A 25,334-nucleotide genomic window follows, 5' to 3' on the forward strand; every position below is an offset into this window, starting at 1 on the left:
TGTTACAGAATAGTAATAACTAAAACATACTGAAAGCTGCATAGAACGTGTGCAATATAAATCGTGAAAGGATACAATACAATTTGACACAATATCTGTCAAAAAGTGTACCATGTAAGACTCTACAGGGACTGAAGAAACTCCACCAGGCCTAGGACTACTATTAGAAACAAGTTCAAAACAAACCTTGTGCAAGTTTCTCTGTTATTTGGATGTAATTTGTCTTCCTTCAGCTGGGAATGGATGTGGATATTATAGAACATTATGTAAAGTAATTCTTGCTATTACGAGATTTTTCCTTCCATATTACTCATTTCATGAGGTCTGGAACGGTCAAATCAGCTTCCAAATTGGTGGATGCAAATACAAACAGAGCTGAGGTCTATTACTGACCATTTTCAATGGATGCAAAATTTAAGCTAACTGATTTCTTACGTTGGATGTAGCAAGCAATTAACTCTGAAGATATGAGAAAGGGTGTTAGAAAAAGATAGGGCAAACCTTTGATGGGATGTTCTGGGAAGGTGGAGAAACAGGTAGACAAGCCTGTTGATGAGAGGTTGAATAGGGCAATTCAAGATTTTGAAAAGTGGGAGGTTAGTTTGGAAGTGGAGAGGTACAGCAGGCAGGATACTAAATTCTATCAGATGCAAAAAATGTATGGGATCTTAAGTTACATGCTTGGCTGATGTTTCCACTCCTTTCCACTAAACATTTTAATTTTGCAAAACCGTTATTGTGTCTGATAATGTGAGGAGACTCTCAACACCACAGCATGAGAGGACATATTCAGAAGTACAATTCTCTAAATCAAGAACATTATTGGCATCTATGGAAAAACAAAATAATACCCTGAGTATTTTCCACAACTGTTGTCATTCCAAACATATGTGATATGTCGTTACTTCAGCCAGAATTTTGGTATGAGCTCTTTTGATTTACTTTTGGGTTTACCTACTTTGATTCTCTTACATGATCTCATATCATGGTTCATTTTTTGTTGTTCTACTCTCTTTGTTGTGTTCCATCTGCCACTCACTTCATTAAATCCAAAATGATTTAATGATCAAGCTAATCAAGAGTAAGATACTCTTTAAAGAAAACCATCTCCTTCATTTAGCTTTCAGCACAACTATAGCATAAGCAAAAATGTTCAATTTAATAACAACATCACCTGAAGGACTTAAAGAGTTTTGCAAACATTCATTAACTGATGCTCAAATTTTCCCTTTGTGAGAAATTGCTCCCACATTTGCTGTTTACACCTGCCCGATGTGCACCTACATTATTGTGTGTTGTCTCCAGACTACGCTGTGAACTGCAACATTTGGGACTCCAAAAGAGATCATATAACAACTAGTGTGTAAAGACAGGACTTGAGCAAGATTTTAGCACTTGAGGCCAAAATTTTGATTCTGAGGATACTGCTGCTTATAAGCACATAATTTTTTTCATGCTGAATTCTGCTCTTGAGCAAGCAGTAACTGTGTGCCTCTCCTCTATAAGGGATGAGCAGACCGGTGTCCTCTCTCATACCAATGCTCAGTGAAGATCCATGAATGAGGTGACAGAGTAGCAGTGCCCACTGAGATACCCAGTCCAGCAGCCTCCCTAGTGCATACCTGAAGTGTCACGTAAAACCAAACCATGCTCAGAACTCCTGCCAAGCGTGAAACAATATTTAGAGGTTTTCAAATTTGGATTTGTCATCATCTTCTGACCACCTGCAGTGTAGGAAGCTAGCCCACACCGTTTCTCTACGCTGCAGGACACATTATTTTTTTTCATTGTTTCCCAGAGGTCATAAATTCAGACTGTTTTGGACCAAGGCATGTTGCAGTACCTTGGATCAATCACAAGAAAGATATCCTGGCCATCCATCTCTTCTACAAAGCAATACTCAGGAACTGCAGCCAATGCTTAGTGGAAGATTGATGAGAAATTTTCAGATTTCCTGGGAATTTGTATCCCTGTTAGGGACAAGACTCACTAATGGGAAGGTGCCACGTCCTAGATTTGTTTACTCACAGGTTGAGAATTCTTGCTAGAAATCCCATCCCGAGGTCAGAGCAATAAAACAACCAAAGCTTCTGCGCTTTGATTGATGTTATGACCAGACCCCCTTGGTACTTACAGAATTGTATAATACAGCTGCTTATCTACTGCTTTTTTCATTACAGATGCATTGTATTTTTCCACCCATCTTGATACAGTCCCTGGTATTTATATCCCTCCCTCTGCTATATTCAGCAGAGAATGGGGTCTGTTTTATTTGATTAACTAGCCATTCTGCAAGCAGCCACAAACACCAATCAACCCTCACGCGGTGGGAAAGCTTTAGAGCCGGGAATGGTAAACAACCCTCTCCTGCCATTGCAATCCCAGCACGGGAGTTGCGCAGTCTATCTAGATTGGCTATTTTACACAAACTGATAGAAGAATGAAATGTGATTACAGCCTGGTTAAAATGCTTCTTAAAATACTACACGTGGCACTTTAATCCTCTCCTCCCATAGCTTGGCTATTAAAAAGAAACTGATTTATTTTAGTCACATTTTCAGACTGGACAACTCTGCCACCTAATTCAAATACAAAGTGACATAAACTGCTTGCTGGCAATTTAACTAAAAGAATAAAATGGTGGAAAAAACCACAATTATCATTACTCTTCAGCCTAAGGAAAGATTCTGCTTATTGAACAGCAGAACTTCAGCTTTATTTTTAGTCGACGCACTTTAAGAAAGCCAGCTTACCTACCTGGCACACCTCCTTCAATGCTGTGCTGTTACTTCTAAATTTTTAACTTGATGGATGGAAAGTTCGCTCCATCTACATTTCCTTCCAAAAAAAAGCGCTCAGCCAACATCTCGGTTGCTTGAATCAGGTCAGAAAAAGACAGTAGCAGGAGGCATCATAATATATGGCATAGAAAAAAACCCAATATTTTGTTTGGCTTTCTAAGGATTTTGTTACATATGAAGGGTGCCAGACTAATGCCAGAGAATGAAAGGTCTTTTATCATTTTCATTTTTTGCTGCCTACGCTGCTGACACATGCCAGTCGTGCAGGTTTGAGTAACAGGAGAAAGAGAAAACCATATTTCTACATCCATCTGCTCCTCTACTCTACTCAGCTGGGACTGCTGCATGGGTGACCAACTGTGCAAAACCTGCAGGACCTGCAAATACTGTGCAAGTGATGCTTAGAAAAACTCCCCTGCACACCCACAAAAGAGCTCAGAGAGACTATTCCAGGAGGGAGAGCCCAAATAACGTCCTACCGGACTACTCCCTGGTCCATCGTCCCAGGAGCCATCCACAGCCCGTATGTACAGCCACGATGCGCATCCAGAGTCCCATTTTAGCTGAAAGCACTCCTCTCCTAGATTTCAGAGCCCTGCACAGATGTTAGGAAGAAAGCCGTGTGAAACTTCTGGCTGAACGGGATTTGAACCCCCCTGAAATATATAGTGGGAGTTAAAGAGGCGTGTTTTCATTTCACAGTGCTCCAGAGGAGGCAAGAGGATAAGGCTAGGGAGCAAACCACCCGCAAGAGCCGCTGATCGTGTCCTGACACCAGACCTTAGTGCAGCCTGACAGCCTCCGCACTGGAGACTTTCTGCTTACTATAATTGTCCTTTAAAGAAATAACCCCCTACGTCCCAACCTCAGGATTTTGTTGGCACGAGTACGGTTTAAGCCCACAGAAGTTAATCATATGTTCTGGCACTCTGCTGAGTAGGATACCAATTATTTTTGTGTAACAACTACCCAGTTTGAACCACCAGATCTGGTGCTTCAAACTGTCTTCTTCCTCCTCCCTCCTTAAACACAACAAACAGTTTTTTTTTCCCCTCATAACACTGGAGGTTCAATAAATTGATATATTCCAACAAAATGCTGTTTTACTAGAATGTTTCCCACTATGTATGATCAGATGACTGAGGATAATATCAAAAAGCAGCCAGCAGCAAAAGCCTGCCTGTTGCGGCCAGGTGGAGGGGAGCAAACACACCGATACGATGTATGTTAGCGTCAACCTCCGCTAAGCTCCGTTTATTGTTAACACTCGGGTTACATATATAGTCATTCATATCTTGTACACGCAATCACGCATTGTTTGATTGGCTGTCTCGCTTTGTGCATGCGGCGAGCACGCAGGGTTATTTCACCCATGATTGGTTAACATTAGCATATTGTTTAGTCTTGCTCAAGTGTTATTTTTCTTGCGGACACCTGCTCTTGTTTTACTCTTTCTGCCAACTTTCCTGTTATCTAGTCTCAAGGTTAAGGCGTTCTTCACAATTTGCTATACACACGGTCTATTTTCCAAGGACTGGCTCCCACACCTGCCCAGTCTCCAGTCTCCCAGATCAGATGATTTGAGACCAGACCTTAGAGATCTCTCTGGCTCTACAACCTGAACTTGCACTTGAATGCACGTAGATGTTTAGAAGCACAGACCTGGAGTTTGAAAAAGTAAACAACATTTTGGGGATGCATAGGTAAAATTTTGGGTTCCTCTTTTGTATTTGAAAAATTAGCCTTTTCTGTGCTTTACTTCTCCAGGTATCTTAAACCACAGTGGACTCGATGCTCCCTCCTGTTTTGAGACTAGGGTGAGTTTAAGGGCAATCATCTGTTCAATTAAAGATTCTGATACTTAGATACCTGATACTTATATACGTTAGAGACTAGAAAGGCTGATTTTCCTAAGGATTCTGCCAGTGCTTTTTAGTTTACAATTTAATTTTCCTGCACCATCTTTATTAGTTCAGTAGCATTTCACTGCCTACCAATATGCTTATTAATGTATTGATTATTTAAGGATGATAGTCTAAAAATTTGCTATCAGAGCAGCTTAAGTTATCATCTTTTGCTCTCCTATTACAGCTGTAAGAGTATTAGAATGAAAAAATTCTGAATGATTTCATAAAGGACTATTAAATGTCTTACAGTGGAGACTTTCTACAGATCTACCGACTGCAATTGCATTTGCTGGTCTCTGGAATAGAATCATAGAATGACTTAGGTTGGAAGCCACCTTGAAGACCATCAAGTTCCAACCCCCCTGCCATAGGCAGGGACACCTCCCACTAGACCAGGTTGCTCAAAGCCCCATCCAGCCTGGCCCTGAACACTTCCAGGGATGGGGCATCCACAACTTCTCTGGGCAACCTGCTCCAGTGTCTCACCACCCTCACAATGAAAAATTTCTTCCTAATATCTAATCTAAATCTTCCTTCTTCCAGTTTGAAGCCATTCCCCTTTGTTCTATCACTACATGTCCTTGTAAAAAGTCCCTCCCCAGCTCTCCCATAGATCCTCTTTAGGCACTGGAAGGCCGCAATAAGGTCTCCCCAGAGCCTTCTCTTCTCCAGGCTGAACAACCCCAACTCTCTCTGTCCTCATAGGAGAGGTGCTCCAGCCCCTGATCATCTTTGTGGCCCTCCTCTGGACCTGCTCCAACAGGTCCAATAGACTTTTTGTTTGTTTGTTTAGTAACAAGTTATTTAACAGAATTTATTTAAATCCATCAAACTGTTTTATAAGCAATTGGTATAGCAGCTCCAAAAATATGAAACAAGTTCTCTCTGTTACCTCTTACACCTTTCTCACCATTTTAGACTTGCAGCCTCATAGTCCAAGCCATGTTTTAGAGAAGGAATATACAGCACATTTTATACATCCCTTTCTCAGTACTTCCATTAACGTCTTTTCTCTGTCGCACATATCCTTTAAACAACCTTACACTCAATCCCATTTGCATTTGTTAATGCATCACAATGTATTTGGGTATTATTAAAATATGTTAATACACAAAATGATAGCTGGAAACATTTAAGGGAGAAGGTGAATACATTACCAAGTTCTGTGCCTGAAGCAAGAGTGTGCTTTCCTGTCTCCATCTATTGATCATTAGACAGAACCCGCAGTTCCCCTGATCTGTGTGTGATATGTCCCCAGTGCAGCCCACCACACTGTCAGCCTGCAACTGGGCTTCAAAGTGACAGTCAGAGTTTTGGAAAGCTTCATCTGATTGTGAATTGAAAGTCACAGAATTCATTGCACAGATAAACAGTGAGAGAACATAAGCCGACGGAGAGAGCAAAGGGGATGCGTGACCACGTAGAGAGGTGAAGGGTGGAAAGAAGAAAGGCTCGGAGAGCTGGGAAAAAGTTGGAGTAGCTGGTATCCAAATAGAAGGGAGAGAGGGTCAAAAAGCAGAAAAATGAAAAAAATAAGAGGGAGGGAACAAAGTGCAGTGAGAATTCAGAAGGAAAAGAACAAGCCGAGGCTGCTGGAGCTGTGTAGGAGTCTGTGTAGTCCACAGACACCCTCGGTGTGGTGGTGCTATTCATCTTCATGAACCTGGAAATGTTACAGAACCTCTGTAGGAAAAGCACTAAGTTAATGGAGATAAAATGGAGAAATAAGAGCTCACAGGACCGGAATAATAGATGCTTAATACCTTTCTTGTCCCCTGTAGCCAAACAAGAGTGCTCCAAATGCCAAACTACTTTTCTCCGTCAGACACTTTATAGAGGTTTTTCTTTCTTAGGATAACGAGAATCCATAATGAGGAGTCAGAGCACAGACACATCTCTACCATTGAAAGGGACGTGAGCCACAGAGAGGGTTTGGCAAGGCAGCTGTGGCTTTACTACTACCTTCGTACGAATGAGTTAAAAAAAGCAGGGGAAGGGCAGGAGGAACCTACAAAGGAGGAGATGTAATCCAAATTTCTATTTCTCCCTGAGGCAGCAGTTTTTGACAGAAGTTTTCCAATGATGGTTTTGAAAAAGGGATGTGGAACTAGATCCGGTCACAAAAGAAAATGTGTAGTTGCTAAACTGCATACATTCAAATCTTTTCATTACCCTCCCACGGAAAAATGGCTACAAGTAGTCACCTGAAGAAGTAACAAAAAATACTTCAAGGAAGACATTTTACTTATCCCAAGCTTTGCTTCCCCATAAGTTGCACAGAAATGGCCCACATCTGATGTGATCAGACTAGGAAAGCACATTTGTAGGAGTTCGTAACTTCCACCAGGAGTCTCTTTTCTTTAATAAAGAGCTATCTCAGAGGCCTCAAGGATTACAGGGCTCGTTATGTCATATTCATTCCAGTTCCTGCTAAACCAAAATAAACGACCACTTGCCCAAGTGGAATGACATGCAAGCAGCACACCCAGTTTCTGAAGACACCAGGAGCTAACAGAGCGGAGCAGCGAGCGCTGAGCTCAGAATCACCCCGCAGGAATAAAACCTGAGATAACATATGTGTTACTCAAAAATCCAAAGCAGGGTATATCCCTCCACAAGCTGCTGGCTCACACGGGGAGGTTCCCTGCTCTGCTATCATCCCAGCGCAGCTTGCTCATCCCTCTACAGTTTTTGGTCATTTAAAGCTGTTGGGCATACTTTTCTCTGGCGAGAAAATGCCACGGATGGAAGAGCCTGGGAAGGTAGTATGTACAATTTTAGCAACTGCATTAGAAATAGATTTATGCGTAGCAGAAGCTTATTTTCTAGCAAAAGTTTCCCTGTACTGGTTTTTTTCATTACATGTACGTTACATGTACATTACATTACATGAAAGCATTACATGCTTTCACTGTAAGATGCCACATCAGGACAAACATCACTCTAGCAGCAGTGCCCAAATGACAACTGACACCCTGCAAAACTGCCCCCTCAGTACTTTTCCTCCCCCAAAAGTCTTCCTCTACCAAACCCTTCCTGGCCTCTGCGGCTGATATACAGAAAGGAGAACATCATCTTGTTTTGTTTTAATTGAGAGAGCAACACGCAGCAGAACTTCCATTTTGCTGCAAATATATCTGTAAAGACATCTCCTGTTTTGGAGTCTTTACTAAAGCCTGTATTTTACTCATGAGATGGTTTGTAACAGCACCCATGAGAGCTGTTTCTCTTTCAGACCTCTCCTGTGCGAATGCATAATAAATGCGCTCATCACATAGTAAATACTCAGAAACCTTTTTTTTTTTTTTTTATGGAATATGACAATAGCATGGCTCTGTTAGACCCAGATATGCGCAAATTAAGCTACTTGTTTGTAGGGGTGGGTTCAGCATCCTTTTCTGTTTATGCCACCCCTTCTAGCAGGTCTCTCCCTAGTACTGAGTGTGGTCAGCTAAGAAAAATTCAGCAACAAATAATGCTAGCAAAAAAAAAATTCCTTTGAGCATTATCTTGACATACTCATGCTCAGCTTCAACACTCTTTTTCTTAAATTATTTCCTAATTGTCAGTTTTCTTACTCCCTGCTCCCTTACAAAATTTCCCATCCCCTAAAAATCCCAGCTTCAGAGGGGAGCTGGGAATTTCTACAATTAATCACTTGCCAGTGCAAATGAAAGCAGCAGTCATGCTGCTAGTTAGTCAGAAATTTAGTCTCTCGTATATAAAGCTCAGGATTATGGTATTTGGATGTGATGTGGCCACAGCACTAAACGGAGATACGTACTACTCTGGCAGCAATTCCCAGAGTCGCACACTACCAGAAAAAAAGTACAGAGATAAAAGACGGAGAAACTAAGCATTGCCAGCTACAAACTCCTCATACAGGTAGCCCCGAGCCGTTACACTGCATGTTGTTGTCTACCTACACTCACCGTCAGAGCATGGTGTTGTGGTCCTACCTCCCCCACCTATCAGAAAAATCCAAAGTTCTCCAGAAGTAAAAAAAAAAACAACAAACCAAACTCCTATTTGTTATCTCTACGGGTCGAGACTGAGGGTTATTTAACACAAAACTAATTCTACTTTTTGCGTGTGCATGAGGATTGCTCTAGATCAAATGCCTGGCAACGCGCCATGTGCCTTATAGTGGCAGCTACCCACACACTTTTACAAAGCTGGTCTCCTACCGTCAGGACAGGGATGTACTCCAGGTGTTTATCTCATGACACCATCCTAATTAGTTCCCTTCTACACAAGAGAAACCCTAACTGAAATCTCCACCAAGAAAGGAATAAATTTTCCTCTCTGGACTCTTTTGCCACATTAAAAAACAACCACAGGGTTAGAAACAGGCTAAGGCACCAAGTACGTAGCTTTATATTTGGCCATCCGGATGGAGGGTGGGGACCTCCCCCATCCTGTCCTCACTCCTGAAAGGGCTGTCAGCCATCCTTTCTCCAGCTGAAAAGTCTGGACTCGGCTCTCTGCAGGATGCAATTCTACAGGATTCAAGCAAATTCAGTTCCTCGGGGTACATTTTGCTATTTCTTATTTTTATTGCCATTTCTAGTCACGGAATATGATCTTATTTTGATAGGTACTGTACAAAATAAGCAGCCAAGAAAAATAGGTTCCCAGCTTAGGCACTCCCAACCACTCTCTAGAGAAGGAAACTGTCTGTCTACGATAGTTAGGAAAGGAACTTGGGCACCTAAAGTTACACATGATGGGAACATAGTTTTAGCCGTGACAGTTTAAGGACCTGTGAAGCAAGGTTTTAAGAGAGAATTACCTTTAAACAGAAGAAGAGATATATCTGTGGGGGAACCCCTAAATAACCAAGCTTTCAGGCAAACAAACCTCCTCTGAAAACAAGCAGAAAACTTCAAGATTAGAGAAATGTCTCTACAATTAATGCAATTATGTTAATCAGTGCGACAATTCAAGAGAAACATGTAGCTTGCACCGTTGAAACTGGAGAATATGAGAGATAATAAGGATCAATTGCTCAATAAAATCCCCCCCCCCCCCCCCCCCCCATCTTTTTATATCATATCAGACCATTACAAACTGTAGCTCTCATGCTCATCTTTTGAAGTTAGGCTGTAACTCTCCTTTGAGGATGAAGGCTGAAAGGTCAGACACAGAGAGATTGTATTCTGAGAAATACTCTTCCTCTGATAACGGTCATGTTCATTAACTTAGTTCATTCTGGGGTACAGTAGTTCTTTGGTTTCACCCACATGACATCCGTGATGGTATTTAGATGACTATAGCATAAGTTCCTCTCCCCCCTCTTATTTGGCAGTTATAAAATAAGCCAAACGAAGGGAAAGAGTATAAAGCAACAACAAAACAGTGCTGCTCAGTTGATGAGTAGCGATCGTGGTACACCAGAGACCTAGTTGTCAAGGTTTTTGTTAGTGTAATAACAAAGGAGAGTGTTAAGGAGATTGAAGAAAAGACAAGACTGGTGTCTTCAGGGAAAACTTCATACCTTACAGATGAGTCCTTGGAGAAACCGTAAAGATACTTGCTTGAAAAAGGAGTTGCACTGGAAGCTCACACGAGTGATTTCCAATTCAGAATTGAGAAAGCTACAGGGAGAGTCAGAATCGACCATGAAGGGCCTTGAAACTCGAGACAATTTTTTTTTTTTCCTCCCCAGGAACATTTTCAAAGGAACTAAATGCAGAAAGAGTGCTTTGCAAAGGCCAGGGAAAATAACACTGAAACATACTGAAACGATGGAATAGAAGTTGTATGGGTGAATCATAGACATGTTAGGGAAGGTAAATCAGCAAAACTTAAATAGACACAAAAGCTTAAGCAATAGAAAGCCACAGGAGAGAAAACGAAGGCTGTGAGGCCAGCTACTGTGGGCTTTAGGTTCAACTAAGTCAGTGGTCAGACATTCAAAGAATACAGAAGATGGAAACAGGCAAATTTTACTCCAGATAAAAGGAGCTCAGTTCAGTGTAAGAGAAGCAGAACTGCAAGTTGTCTCCACGGAGCTACTAGCTGAATTTGTTTGGACTTGAAAATACTCAGGGGTGAACTACAGACAGAAAAGACCATGGTTTTGCATGTAGGACGACCCGCAAAATTGGAGAACAGATCTGGAAAATTCTCCAAAATAACAGAGAGAAGAGAGAGAGCAAGAAGAGACAGTCATAGAAGGCAGAATGGCATGGCACCACAGCAGGACATCAGTCAGTGACATCTGAGGCTGTTAAAGCGACTGGCAGGCATATGCAGACTGACCTTTGAACAGAAGTCATGAGCAACTTGGACGGCATTTCAGCGAGCGCAAAAGGAGGAAGGTACATTCGGGAGCACGTAAGATGAAACGAGAAGATGAACTCAAATAAAATTTTCAGGAAACTTTGGAGACAAAAAGAATATGGCAGCAGTTGGCTTGCTTAGTTGTTGGATATGTCTGTGTAGATCCATTTCTTGATATGTAGCCTGACTCAAATTTTGACTTACATTTTCGACTGAATAAAGCCAAACTCTGCAGAAAATAACTTTTACAGCTGTTCTACTCAAGATAAAACCTGTGAAAACTCTCTAGAAAGTCAAAGTTAGATGAAGCTTTGGTATATGCTTAGGAGCATTCGTGAGGGAGAGCAAGCCTTTTCTGAAGCCTACCTGAATTCTGAGAAAAGAAGGCAGCAGGAAAACAGTTTCACATCCCATTTTTAAAGCTATGCCCAGAATCTTCTTCACGCTTTGTTAACTGTCACAGATCAGTTATTCTGCATCCAAAACACATTGAGCCCCTAAGCTAATCCAGATAACTATTTAGCCTTTTGATAATGCCTGAAAGTAACACCACACTGCGTTTGTGGTACTTTCTGGTCAGGAATCTAAAGTTTTGCACTGCGGCAAGTTTGTTTAAGCCCTAGATGTGGAAACAAAGATACACAGGATTATAGGGGGGGGAAGAAAAAAAAATAATCTTTCTCCAGGCTGATTATTCTTTTGGCTCGTGCAAACTGAAGCCAATTTGTGATAAGGCTACGAGAAATATGCTTTGCGATGAGATATACCCCACTCACCCGCCCCCATAAACTGACATGTTGACAAGCTATGAGACATTAAACATGGTAGTGTCAGTGGATTGGGCATTCCTCCTGTCATTATTAACAGCACTTCACTGGTAAATCTGGCTGAGGTTTTGTGTTGAGACTTGCTTTCCAGCAAAAGGACGCTACATGACAAATAAGATGGAGCCACACCACCCCTGACAATACAAAGTGAGGACAGCAGGTGCATTTGGTACCCCCAGGCACCTGTCAGCTCCAAGTTGTGGACTGTGCAGGAGAGGGTAATTGCAAAAGAGATAAATTGCACCTTCAGCTGTGGGGCGGAACACATCAACGTCTTAAGGGTACTCCTGAACCTTATTACTGGTAGAACAACAACAGAACATCTCATCTGCCCAAGAAGCATCACCTCCGGAGGCAGAGAGGAACCAGGGAATCAGTGTCCGGGTTGATAATTAGTTTGCCAACCAACAGCTGCATAGCACAGCCGATCTCCTTGTAGTGAATTAAGATATACAGGGGACTGGAGTACAGTCTCAGCATTTTTATATGCTCTTGCCTTTTTTGCTTCCTATCCCTTTCTTAGCCACTGTCAAACTGCTGAATCACAATACAGAGCCAAAATCCAAAAAGTCTGTCTTGGTTATCTCTTGTTTTCAGTGTCTTTCTGTTGGCCAACTCCATGGTCCAAAACGTTCACCACAAAGATGTATGGACTTGCATTTATTAACTAGATCTTTTTGTGATGTGATCAGCATATCTGCCACCAGCATGGCAATTCCAATGGCAAATTTGTGAGTAAATCAGGATAATTAGCTAATCAGGAGGGTTTTGTCCCATCAATAGAAATCTTCATGCTGTTGCTAATGCTGAAACCAAAGAATAACCACGTCCAGTTATTAACAATTTGTTCTATCATGAATTGTAAAACATTATTACCCCTTTCTTCCCCAGACAAATCATCTTAGCAAAGCTTTGTTAGGGCCTGTTCACTTGTAGCTGAAGCAATATTATCACTATTACAATATTCTTAAGAAGGTAAAAGCGCCATCGGCAGTGTCCAGGGAAAACAAAAGGGCTCAGCAGTTGCTAGAATGTTTCCACTGGCAATGCAAGTAGGATCACAAGAAAATCAAAATCTCAAGACCAAATTCCTTTTGATACTGTGTGCAAGTTGAAGAGGAAATATTATGAAAGCCTAAGAGAAGTTTCTTTTACTGCACCATCCAGAAGCATTATTTCACCTGACAGTCATTCACAAGTTTCCTACCGGCTAAATATTTTGCAGATAGAGTTAAAGAGACAGAGGTCTCAAACGTATTCGGATTCTGCTTATGCAGCCTGGGAAGGGAATTTTCCACTTTGTACTGCTGAGAAAACTGTAGATGCTGTAGGCTATGCTATCATGTTCAGAGGAACAAGGTGGGTAGGATAGGGCATTAGGCGCTATTATACTCTAGGGAAGAAAGAGCAGACAGGGGCACAATGGAAGCGCTTCATTATATTTTAAATGGGAATAGTTCCAAGGGTAGGAAAGCCTGTGGTGCTTGTAAAGGATTAAGCAGGGTAATGTGCTTTTTAAGAAGACATAAAGAGGTATGTAATGTGATATGTTTAAGCCTAAATGATTTTTCTTGGAGTCCTCAATGAATGCTTAAGCAGGCATGACTTAGGCCTCTGTAAATCCTCTCCGAATAAATAGCTTCCGTGAAAATAGAGATTCCTTTGACAGAATGAGATGCATATTTCATAACCTATGCAAAAAAGGGAAAATCAATTTGAGATACACGAAACACTTAGGAATAATAAAGAAAAAAAGAAGATAAAAGTGAATATTCTCCGGAATAATCCAAGCATATACAGGAATACAGCTACCTCCCCATCCGTTTTGATTTCACAGAGCAGGAAGACAAAAAACTGAATGCTTCCCTACCTGCAGTTCAGATTTTCAACTGCTTTTTGTTGCCTTTTGAGAAAGGAAGAGACAATAAAGTGGCAGAAAATGTCTAAAGTGCCTGCGCTTTTCAGGCTGTCTCCTGTTTGAGGTATTTAAAACTCTGCTTTCTCTTCAGGGTAAATCTACCCAGCTGCTCTCTAACCAGACCTGATGGTGTATATAGCTGTTCACTATGGATGCAATAGGAGCACACACAGCGATATGTATGCACCTGATTTATGAGGAGAACAGGACGAATAAATACCAAAGCCTGAAATCTTACAACAGTGTGATCTTCCCATCTTATTTCTCTCGCCTGCCCTGCCCTCCTGCCAGGAAAAGCAGGTCAAGGCGGTAGATTGCCTGATGCAAAATGGGACTATGCAATCATTGTCATTTGGCTGTATTGTATTTTCACTCACACAGGTGCCATTCCCCATGAAGTCACTGGTACAGCAAGTGTGCAATCCTGCTGAGCGAGTGGGATGATGCGATGAGTAAACCAGCGGTTGATTCCCCTCCCCTTCCCTCTGTTTGTATATAGGTTAGTACGAAACTACTACTTTCGTCAAACTAAAAGGAGCACCAACTCCGCTGTAATTTGCAGAATAAAAGCACGACAAAACTAAAGGACTTTTAAAATATAACAAAAATGTTTGGCAACACCTTTTCCACGTGGCTACTCGGAAACCCCATTTAAACTCAGAGATTAAAGTGTTGTTAAAGAAGAGCATGTCCATCGCTTCCATCATATCTGTCCTGTACACCTGTCTCCCATGGTGGTCCCTCCCATCACAGTCCCATCATGGTTATTAGGCAGCCTAGTGCAAATCCCATTGCCCGTACCCATTTGGAAGCACTCTTTTAAGTCACAGCCTTCACTTGGCATTCCAGGAACACGTGCTGAGGTAGCGGCCTCAGAGAGCTTGGACAAACTGCTCTTCAGTCTTACTTTAGTGCAGATTGATGGTAGAAACAAAATGAAGCACGGAGGGAGGCCTGCAGTTTTAGCTCGTCCGGGGTTATAATCTGGTTGAGTTAATAGCTCTGATGTGGTCAGCTAAATTTGTTCAAGGCCCTGAAGAACATTACAAAGTACATAAATAGGCCGAGGGGACCCATGAACTCTTTCCTCTGAAATATTTTCATTTTTCGGGAGTACTTTACAGAGATTATAATCTCTGTCTCTTATCAGTTACCTTTTTAAATATTAATTTTCTTTGCCTAAGACTAGCTTTTAACATCACATTCTTCATCCAGCTTTTTTCCTGAGCAGGCCAAATACAATCTCCCCAAAGCTTCTGTGTGAACAGGAATTGGCGAATAATCTTTTTCTGTGTCATTTCTTCCTGTAAGGTGAAAGAAGAGAAACTGCACACACATAGGTGGATGCGTATGTTCATTAGAATCGGGCCGGAGCCCTTTGATATTTTAAAATTGGAGGGTGCTTGGCTTGCTCACATGCTGCAACTTGGTTTTTCACCACTGCCATTTGCAAGTGCCTGTTCCTGGGAAGCAGAGGCACGCGAAATGAAAGAACCCAGATATTTCAGGTTTTGTAGGTTTTAAGACAGCAACTGCCATGTTTCCAGGAATGAGAAATCAAAGACTGTAATCTGGAATTACCTGCCAGCACGATACACTGGTGGGTTTTTTCAGCTAAACGCCATTAGTCAACACAGCTGTGTCTGACATGCTCTGGTTTTTGATTCTTCTGAAACCTTTAGCATAACTTGGGAAGGCAAACCAGGAGGGAAGCTGTTTTTTTACACAAAAGGAAAACCCCAGCTTTATCAGCCCCTTACAAACTGAGCTAAAATATGTTTTCTCAAAAAAACCAATTTCCTCCAGCCAATAAATCTTCAGACTGTCTTTTTTTTTTTCTTGCTGTTTTCAGCTTATGACTTTTTCTAAAGGGGTTTCGAAAGTGCAGGTCCCCAGGGCCTCTCTTGCCTCTTCTTTCATGCTGTTTAGTCCTTCAGAGGAGAAAATATGATCTTATATAGAGATTAGTGATTTTTAAAACTCCAAAGAATCTTTGTCATTTTGTGGTTCTTTTATTATCAAGAGATCACCAGTGATTTCATCATTCTTTTTAGCATACTCTTTTCTCTTATGTGTTCGTATCCGGTGTGAAAACACCAGAAATTGGAGTTTTTCCTGTCAAATGGATTCTGGTGGACACAAAAGACAGAGCTTGTCTGGATCTTTAGAAGTCTCTAAACCAAGCTTAAAACAAGCGAACGCACAACTTCATGGATATTTGCTCCAATGAATATTCACATTTTGAAGTTCAAAATAAAAATCTGTAACGTATGATGTTTCTCAGATCTGATTTAAAACTCTGAATATGAAGATATAATGGTAGGGATAAAGTCTGCGTACAGTCACTCATTAACCCATATTCACTCTCATACTGAATCCTTTCATGTACTACTGTTATTATAAAAGCTGTAGCCGCTAACCAAAAACATGGGAAGGAGCTATTTCATTCACAAATGTGCCTATAAAAATTAACTCCTGCTCTCAAAGTATTTTCTCACTGCTAAACTCACTACAGAAGGCGGCTGAGGGATGCGTCTTTAAAGCCAGATCGTCTTTTTCTGCCTGCCTCTCAAAGCATGTATGATTCAGAGCTACAGCTGAAAGACAAGGTTTTCAGTGTCATGAGTCTACAAAAATAAGTTAATCATGTCTTATATTCAAAGTGCTTTAAGCTTTGCACAGTACCTTGCCACATGTTCTGGGGTTATAAGTCCTGTGATCCTATTCCCATTTTGCAGCCCATTTTGCATTCATCTTTCATAACTATAAATTCTTGTCAGAGCAAACACTGTAGGTACTTACATTTTAAAATGTGATTGAAAACAAGCTACGTAGCTGAGAAGTCCTAATCCTCCATGCCAATGCAATGGGCTTGCAGAAATTGGTACCAGCCATGACCACTACCTGGGTGCAAATGCATCCCTTATAGCTAAAAGCAACAACTAAGCAAACGTGGTGTTACAGCACAGCATCTCCAAGGGGAAGGAAAAAGTAAGTCATACCAGTACCTTCTGAATGCCTGCGGTTGACTCCATGACGTTGTTCTCCGAGCCGTTACTTCTGTTAATCATCCGCCACATTTGGGAATACATGCTGTCCCTCTCAAAAGGATTCATCCCTTTCACTCGGACGTGCTCATAGACTGCGGAGTCCAAGACAGTGCCATAAGGAATATCCGTCTGCCTTGAGAGATCCTGGAGAGACCTTAATTGTTGGTGAAGAAAAGAGACACAGGAGACTTGAAGCCACATTTTCAAGAGGAAGGAGCTGCAGGCAAGCAAAGGGCAACACATAAGAAGATGGCTGTCAAGCTAGTTTCTTGTTGTTTTTTTTTTTTTCTTTTTTCTTAAAAGACAAAGTTAGACTGAAAATTTGTTTTTATGGTTTAAGACACAAGGCGGAGTGAAAAGAAAAGGTGGGAAAAATGAAAACGGATGAAAAGAGAACAACAGAAAGGGTAAGGGGATCCTGTCAAATGCTGAGAGCTCCTTTGAGCAGAGGCAAAGGAGAGAAGGGAGCACTGCAGTCCCTCCAGCCACACACAGCAAGTTCCATAGAGTAACCGCCAACAACCGTATGGTGCCACCGCACACCCCCACCCTGCTGCTGGGGACCAGGAGTATCAGCATAAGAACTCACTGAATCTCGCCCAAAGCACCTGGGCTGAGTACTTCTACGTGCTACTGGGTTATACAGTGAAGAGCAGCTTTTTGGTGGTATTCCTGTGCTGAACTGTGCACCCATCACACAAAGCGGGTCACATCCTACATTATTTTCAGCAATAGGCAGATTTCTGTTGTGGTTTCATGAACTGTATTCTCATCGTGGTTCATGTCATTTAGGCCAATAATTTTGCCCTACCTTACTTATTATCTATATCCAGTCTTATCTGTTCCCTAGAAGCAGGAAAACTTAACCAGTTTAGAAGTTTCTAAAGCATCCCAAATACGGCTTTTGTCAACCCTGCTTTGGACTTAAAAAGGTATATTAGAACCCTTTAAAGTCTCCTTACCTCTTGGCCTTTATTTTCATATCCTATAGAATAGCTCTCCCATACCTTTGTTTCTTTAATGGCACTCATTAAAGTTTCAAAATAACTACTGCAATATGTCTAGTGCCTAAAACCTATTACAGCTTTCCCGGCACAAATTAACTTTGTATAAACTGCACAAATCTAGTGGGTGACATCTAAGGACAAATCAAGGGTGCGAGTGCCGTCTTAAAGTAAGCAATAGCAAGTTGTAAAAGCTCATCTCGGCCACAGAAAATGCAAACATAAATGTAGGAAACTCATCAAATTCCAAGTCGTGTTTCTGAAACATGTAAATATAGAGGCAGGTGAAAATGGCCCTACAGGGGGGAAAAATGAATTCTTAGGTGTTCCAGGGATGGCACTGAAGAAAACAGTAATCGGATCTCAAAGGATATGTATGCCTCTCAACACAAAAGACAGCAGGAAAAGACAAAATCAATAGAGCTCAATGGCAAGGGTTTAGAGGTTAGTTGAGTCAAAAATAAATCCTTTGAAATTCAGACATATAGGCTTAGAAAAACATTGAATAAGAGCTAAATTTTAAGCCTATAATATATAGCAAATATAAGGAAGGGATAAATTTAATTTTGAAGAGTAAATAACTAAAGGTATTAAAAACCCCACAATCTTCTCCTCTTTCTCCAACAAGATGGCATTCCTCTTCAAGAACATAAGCAGTAGGAAACCTGCAAAGAATCAGTACACATATGGGATCATCGAGGGTGAGCTGCTAGATGAAGCTTTTCCTGAAACCAAGTATATTCATTTTCTATGAAAGGACTAACTGAGACCTGCCCTTTTCTAGGAAGAAAAATGTGAGACACTATTAGACTAAGGTATCAGGAGAATAAGTACTGTGGCTAATTTAACTGAAAAGTAAGAAAAAAATATAAAATAACAAGTCCAGATAAACACCTATGAGTTCTGAAAGATTAAATAAGAAATGGCTGAGTTGCTAGGAAAACTGGGAAACCTCATTATAGCTAGTGTGTGAAAGGGAAACTAAATATTTGTAAAAGGCTCTAGTGGTAATCAGGGGAAATATGAAAGTAAACAACTAAGATGTTACACTTAGGTTTAATAAATAAACTGAAATAAGAATGGATACAATTTTGAAGATCAGTCCTGAAGATTAGACATAGCCACCAAGTGGGTTTCTCCAGGGAAAGCAATTTGATCATCTATTACACTTTGGAATTATCAAAACCCCCAGGACTTTCAAAAGGCCTTCATTCCATCAAACAATATACAGAAGGTGGAAGTATGGACAAGCTACAAAAGAGGAATTGAGAAACATTTCCTGGCAACTCTGGATAGCATTAGGAAAGTCAACACTCAGCTAGAGTGGATGGTCTCAAGGGACTTCAAGAGTAACAAGAATGGCTTTTGCAGAACCAAAAGGCCGAACAAGGAAAATGTGGGCCTGTTGAAGGGGACAGCAGACACAGCTAAGGCTGAGGTGGTCTGTGCCTTCTTTGCCTCACTCTTCCCCAACAAGGTCTCCCAGGTCTCTGTGACTAGAGGCAGGGTTCAAGGAGGCAATGAAAAACCAGCAGCAGGTAGTCAGGTAAATCCCAACCAGAAAGGCAGGGATTGAGAACACTGGACCCACAGAAATCCACGGGACCTGGCAGGCTGCATCAAAGTGTGCTGAGAGAGCTGGCCAATGTCCTTGCAAGGCTGCTTCCTGTAATTTTTGAAAGATGAAGGAGATCGGAAGAGATCCCTGACCACTGGAGAAAGGAAATGTCTATACACTATATTCAAAAAAGATTAAAAAGATGATTCATGGAATTAAGGTTGGTCATCCAACATCATGGACCAAGTCCTCTCAGAGAAAATTTCTGAGTACATGAAGGAGAAGCTGACTGGGAACAGTCAACACCAATTTACCAAAGGTAAGTCATGCCTGGCCAACCTGGTTGCCTTCTAAAGTAAAATGACTTGGTTTGTGGACGGACCAGAGAAACAGATGCAGTTTACTTTAACTTTAGCAAGGCTTTCGATATTGTCTCCCACAACATTCTTGTATCCAAATTGGGTGATTAGGTCTGGCTGGGTGGGAAAGCAGATGGATAAATTCCTCCTTGGATAATCAGACTCACAGGGTAGCTCACCTGGAGGCTGGTAACAGGTACCGCAGAGGTCTAACCTGGGACATGTCTTTACCGATAACCTGGAGGAGGTGAGTAAAGGCACTCTCTTGTCAAGTTTGCAGGTGGCACGACACTGGGGAAACCAGCTGGTTGCTCAAGGACAGCCTGCGTTCAGGGAGATCTAGAAAGGCTGGCGGCATGGGCCAACAGGAGTGGTGTGAAATTCAGCAAGGTCAAATGCAAAGCCCTGCACCTGGGGAGGAATAACCCCCCGCAGCAACCTGGGCTGGGGCGCAGCTCTGCAGAAAGCCACTCTGGCAGACAGTGGTGGGCCTTGGTGAGAATTTCTCTCACCGTTAGGCAACGTGTTGCGTAGAAGTAGGTGCATTACTGTTGCACTGACACTCTATCTGTCAAAAGCATCACTGACAAAAGGCACTAGATAAATACAAGAAACTATATTCACCCATTCTGTGCGACTGCCGCTGCTGCTGTTGCCAACACACTTCTGTATCTCCTGGCAGTGCTCAGAAGCGCAACAAGCTGTCAGAGGACGCATATTGTAATGTCCTGTAATTGCTGTGTTATTTGTCATACATATTGCCAGAAAAGTACACAAAAAGTATTTACTGAGTCTCCGATTTCTAGTGACAACACCTAGCAAAATTGCAATCATTACTTTGCAAGACTCTGTATAGCCATATAATTTCTAATATAACAAGCAACAAAGCATTTTTCCAAAATATCATTGCTGGCTGGTATATAAATGATATGCGTAGCTGCTGCCACAAAACAGTACAGTTAGAAACAGCACAAGAGAAAAACAGCTCCTCTGTATATCTTGTGGCTATAAAAGCAACCTTGCTATTTTCAGGAAGGCAAACTGAAGCAAGACACGAGCTGTTGGTCCAGAAGTGAACTACAATCAGGTGGGGGAAGTGTACTGCAAACAGCCCGAGAAGCAAGCAAGAGGGCCATCACGCACAAAGGCGTCGCCAGCAGGGACTTAGCAAGGAGGAGAATTAGGCAGATGCCTTCAGGAAGGCACGTTGTCGCTGCTAAGCCTGGCATTGACTACAGCCCGCAGTTCTCTACTGTTCGGTGCGCTAACCTAAAACACAGGGCGCCTCTCAGCCGCCCTGCTCCGCATCTTTGCACAGTTGTAGGGGCTGCTTAATGCTGAGAAAACGACGGTGACAGGACAAGAGCAAGACACGTATGAGTGTAAACTCTACGGATGCGCTCAATGCTGTTGTCAGCAGTAAACCCCAAACTTTGGGTCACCCGACCCTGCGCTGAGGAGGAAGAGAGAAGTTTTGCAGCCTCTGAGGTGCCCACGTGTGTACGCTGCTGCGTAGGCAAGCTGCAAAAATGGAAAAGACCTATCACTTCGGGGACTTCATCCCCTCACACAAACATGTCAGATGGGATCATAATATATATGACCTCCTTCAGAAATTGTTTTTTATAACCTGCAACTCTGCAGACTACTGGAACAGACACTCGCAACCCAGAAGCAAAACAAAGAGAAACGACAAACCTTGACAGAACGAATAAAATTATTAAGCCACTGAGTTTCCTTTCCAGAAGAAAGAATTTTTATAACTACTTTGCCTCCAGTCTGGTTTGTAGGTTACACATTGTTTGATGTACCTTTATTCCTGGATTAAACAACTCATTCTCTGTTCAGACAAATACATTTCGTGGAGACATAAATCCCCAACCTCACCGTGTCACCCAGTCTCACCACACAGCTGCCACACCAGATCGCAAAATAAGGAGAAAAGTATTTGTCAAACTGATTAATTCCTATGGGGTATACTTTGATGCCCAAATTCTGATACTGTTATCCACACTGGATAGGAATTTTGTGATAGTTTTACTGTTCTTAGTTGAAATACCTGCAAAGCACACATCGAACATGAGTAAGGGAACTATAATCTCACATTTTAAAACATTCATCTCTTTGAATTTCTAACTTTCAAGCAATAAGGCAATGAATGCTAGAAGTTTTTAAAAATAAAAAAGCATATATAGTTGAAAAATTGTTATAAAATAAAGCACCTTTAACTGAGCTTGCATACAGAAAAATTCTACTTATAAGGAAGTGCCCATGCAGTCAGGTCACAGTTCAGCTTATTTTTGATTATCACTTATGAAGCATTGTGGGGAAAAAAGTTACATGTGGTCTTTATGGTAAGCTTTTTTCTTATTGCAATTACTGAGATAATACCAATATTACCCTATACAAATTAACGAAAATATAGGGCTATTCTGAGGATGAATTGAGTCATTTGAGGATGAATTATTAATAGCTACTGGTATTTTTCAGCAGTTGTTGATTTTGTTTAGTATTCTGCACCTTAATCGGCAGCAGTTGTCAGGTCACTTTCATTTTCTGGCTTAATATAAGTTAATTACTTTGTAATTTAAAAAATTATCTCTGCTTTCAACTCAAAGCAAAAAAAAATCATATTAGAATTTGCATATATTTATTTCCCCAAAGCATACCCTCTTCTATAAATTCAAATCCTAGACTTAGAATTGGTAACATGTTGTTCATATTTGTCAGCTAAAAGTGTTTAAAAAGTACACAGAAAATGTAGAAAAACAAAAGGTCAGCTCCATAAAGAAATAACCAAATTCCTTTTCAGGTGATTAAATACAACTGAGGTCAGAGGTTTGGGCATCTTTGTAGCTCTGGGTTATAGACTGGTTTAGGCTAACTGTGTTGTTAGACTTGACTGTTGCACAAAACTGTCTGCAAGATGTAGTCACTAAATTTTAAGAGAAAATAACATTGTAGTCTTTATTTATGACTAATTCAGATAAAGCTCTCCAATGCTTTTCTTTTTTTTTTTCTAGGGCATTAAGGATTAATTCACAGGCAGGCTTAGGGAACAGGGCGCAGTAAGCCAAGAGATTTGACTGTTGGCAGCGACAGCTGTGTCAGAAACTGGTAATACTGCTTGCTAGCCAGCTTGAAGATCTGGGTGAACCACATTAAAGAACATTCTGGTTTTCAGCGTAAGGAAATATCTACTCCAAATACTGCATTCAGCAGTTGCACCGAGCTGTTTAAAGCCTTGGGGATGTCTTAGCTTCAAGTGACTCATGGTTTTGGAAAAATGTTGTGAAAAGAATGACTAGGCAAAACAAGGACGACAAAAAGCTTGCTTTAATGCTATACCTCCATTATTCGGAGGCAGAGGTCTCACCTATCAAATAGGACATACTACTTAGAACATGGAGAACGTCGTGTGAACTTCTTATTTTACAGAGGACACCAGATGCAGACTCTTCCCCATAACGCATACAATCTAAAGTCTTAATCAAGCTTCCACGCTTTTAGAAGTGGATTAGATTTAAACTTGAAACCATCTAACACCGGCCTTTCATATGACAAATCCTTTGGCATTCCCTCTGCCCACCCCACTACTTTCCTGCAAAATTTCAGTGCCCGTGAGAAGGTGGCGACACCCTTCCTTCACCCAGGAAAACAGTGCAGTGCAGTAGTCTGAGTAAAATCAGTCTCTCTACCAATAGGCTCTAATTCTGTCCTAAAGGAATCATCAAACACAGTAATGGCAATACCGGCTCAGTGATGAAATTCACAGCCTCAGCACCTGTGAGATATAGCCGCAGACCTCCAAATTTATTTGGCATTTACCAAGAAAAGCCACTCTTAATTACTATTCATTCATGTCGCATTCGAGACAGTGACCTAAAGATTTAAGGAACATAGAAATTATGCTTTGCTTTGCTGCCACAATGTTTTGGCATTTGAAATGCTGACTATCTTGATTTAAAGGTCATCTGCAATGTGGGTCAAGTGTGAAGAAAAGATACATCTAGGAACCGCTTTATGACTTGCCTGACTCCACTGCTGATATTGCCTGTTGGCAGATGAAAAGCTGAGCTCCCAAAGGTATTAAGAGTAGCCATTTGTTTGGAAAAGGAGATTAACACCCACTCTTATTCTTCTTCATTCATTTAAAAATTGCAACAATTTGATCCAAATTAATCAGTGCAGCAGAGAAAAAATGCCATCAACTTCAAGTGAGGGTATACAGCAAAGATATACTCCGAGACTCTCTAGGGAAAGGCAACATTTCACTAGTCCTCTCTAATGCATTGCCTAACAAAATTTTGTATGCTTTTCTTCTCAAAATAGGCTTCTGGAGACCATGAGGCACTGAATAGGAAGAGTGGCCCAACCTTCTTACCAGCCGAGAAAGGGAAGCTGCAAGAGCTCTGAACACACCGGCTACGCATCCAGAAGCTGAAATGCAGTAACTACCAAAATGTTTCCCGGAAATGAAACGTGCTGTGGGCTGCTTGAATCCTCCTGTCTTTCATAAAAGATATCATAAGGACCATACCTTCAACAACACTCTGTAATATCTGATGCTAGCTGGAAATCTGAAATGAAAACCTGTTAACTACTTGTTACATCTGCGCAAACCCACTGACTTCAATTTCTTTCATTTTTCTGTCTTCTCTGAAGCTGGCTGGATAGCACTACAAGCAGAATCTGGTTTATTTTCTTTAAATATTTAAACTCATTTCCATTCTGGCCTTCAAAGCTCCCCAAGGTGCAATTTGATATCTTAAAAAAAAAAAAAAAAAAGCGCATCAGCTTTTTTCTTTATTGCTTATTCATGTTTCCCACTTTGCAGTAATTCAGCATAGTAAACAAACAGCCTCTCTCTTATGTGCTGGTTTGAGTTCCAATTTTGGCAGTTTTGTAAACTAAAGTTTTACACTCCCACTGTAGTTAGGATAACTTCATTCCCTAATGGATACTTAACACATCTAATTACTCTATTTTTGAGCTGCAAGTGCTGTTGAAAAATGTCTCCGCTCTTTCATTCCAGGAGCTTCCAGCTGCAATGTTTTCTACTGAATAAAACATTTTCAGTGACTTTGCCCATAAATAATACAGCACAAAGACCAATGTAGTCCCAACTGTGCATAATAACCTCAGAATTCCACTGAGGGTTTTCCGGTGACATCATAATAAACTGCAAGAAAAAGCTGAAGATGTATTAAATTATAGTTTGGGTATATTTTATTCTTTTTTACACATAATAAGAAAGCTCAGGCATTTGTCACAATAATTTCAACATTTTTCTGGACTACTTCAAAACTAGAAAGGACATAATTTCAAAGCAGGATGTAGAGGCATATTTGATATTTGTGAGGACAAACTGAATGATTGAATATATCATTATTATTTATTTTGTATGTACAAATTCCCATGTTGTTTCTTCACACTCCTTAGTCAAATGTAAGGCTTTCTAAACTTAAAAAAAAAACATAAATCAACCTCCTTTAAAACCTTAAGATCCATGTTGACAAACATTGACACAGAATATCATTTTACTCCTCCATCAGTTGTGAAGGGATTATAATTGGGATCCCCCAGTCAAAGAGCTGGGTTCTGTCAAAATACCCCCGCAGCGCT

At 41.1% G+C, this 25,334-nt stretch overlaps 1 protein-coding gene across 2 annotated transcripts in view; it reads right to left on the minus strand.

The window, feature by feature from the left end:
* Positions 1-25,334, minus strand: part of GRID2 (glutamate ionotropic receptor delta type subunit 2) — a gene marked incomplete at both ends in the record, with an annotated part of 746,220 nt that overhangs the window by 85,299 nt on the left and 635,587 nt on the right. For both annotated transcript variants that reach the window (XM_082482247.1, XM_082482246.1), the window contains one exon: positions 16,747-16,942. In XM_082482247.1, coding sequence (XP_082338373.1) covers positions 16,747-16,942 — 196 coding nt within the window. The remainder of the gene's footprint in view (positions 1-16,746; positions 16,943-25,334) is intronic.

The sequence above is a fragment of the Vanellus vanellus genome (assembly GCF_965231255.1).
Source record: "Vanellus vanellus genome assembly, chromosome: 4".
NCBI classification, from domain to species: Eukaryota; Metazoa; Chordata; class Aves; order Charadriiformes; family Charadriidae; genus Vanellus; species Vanellus vanellus.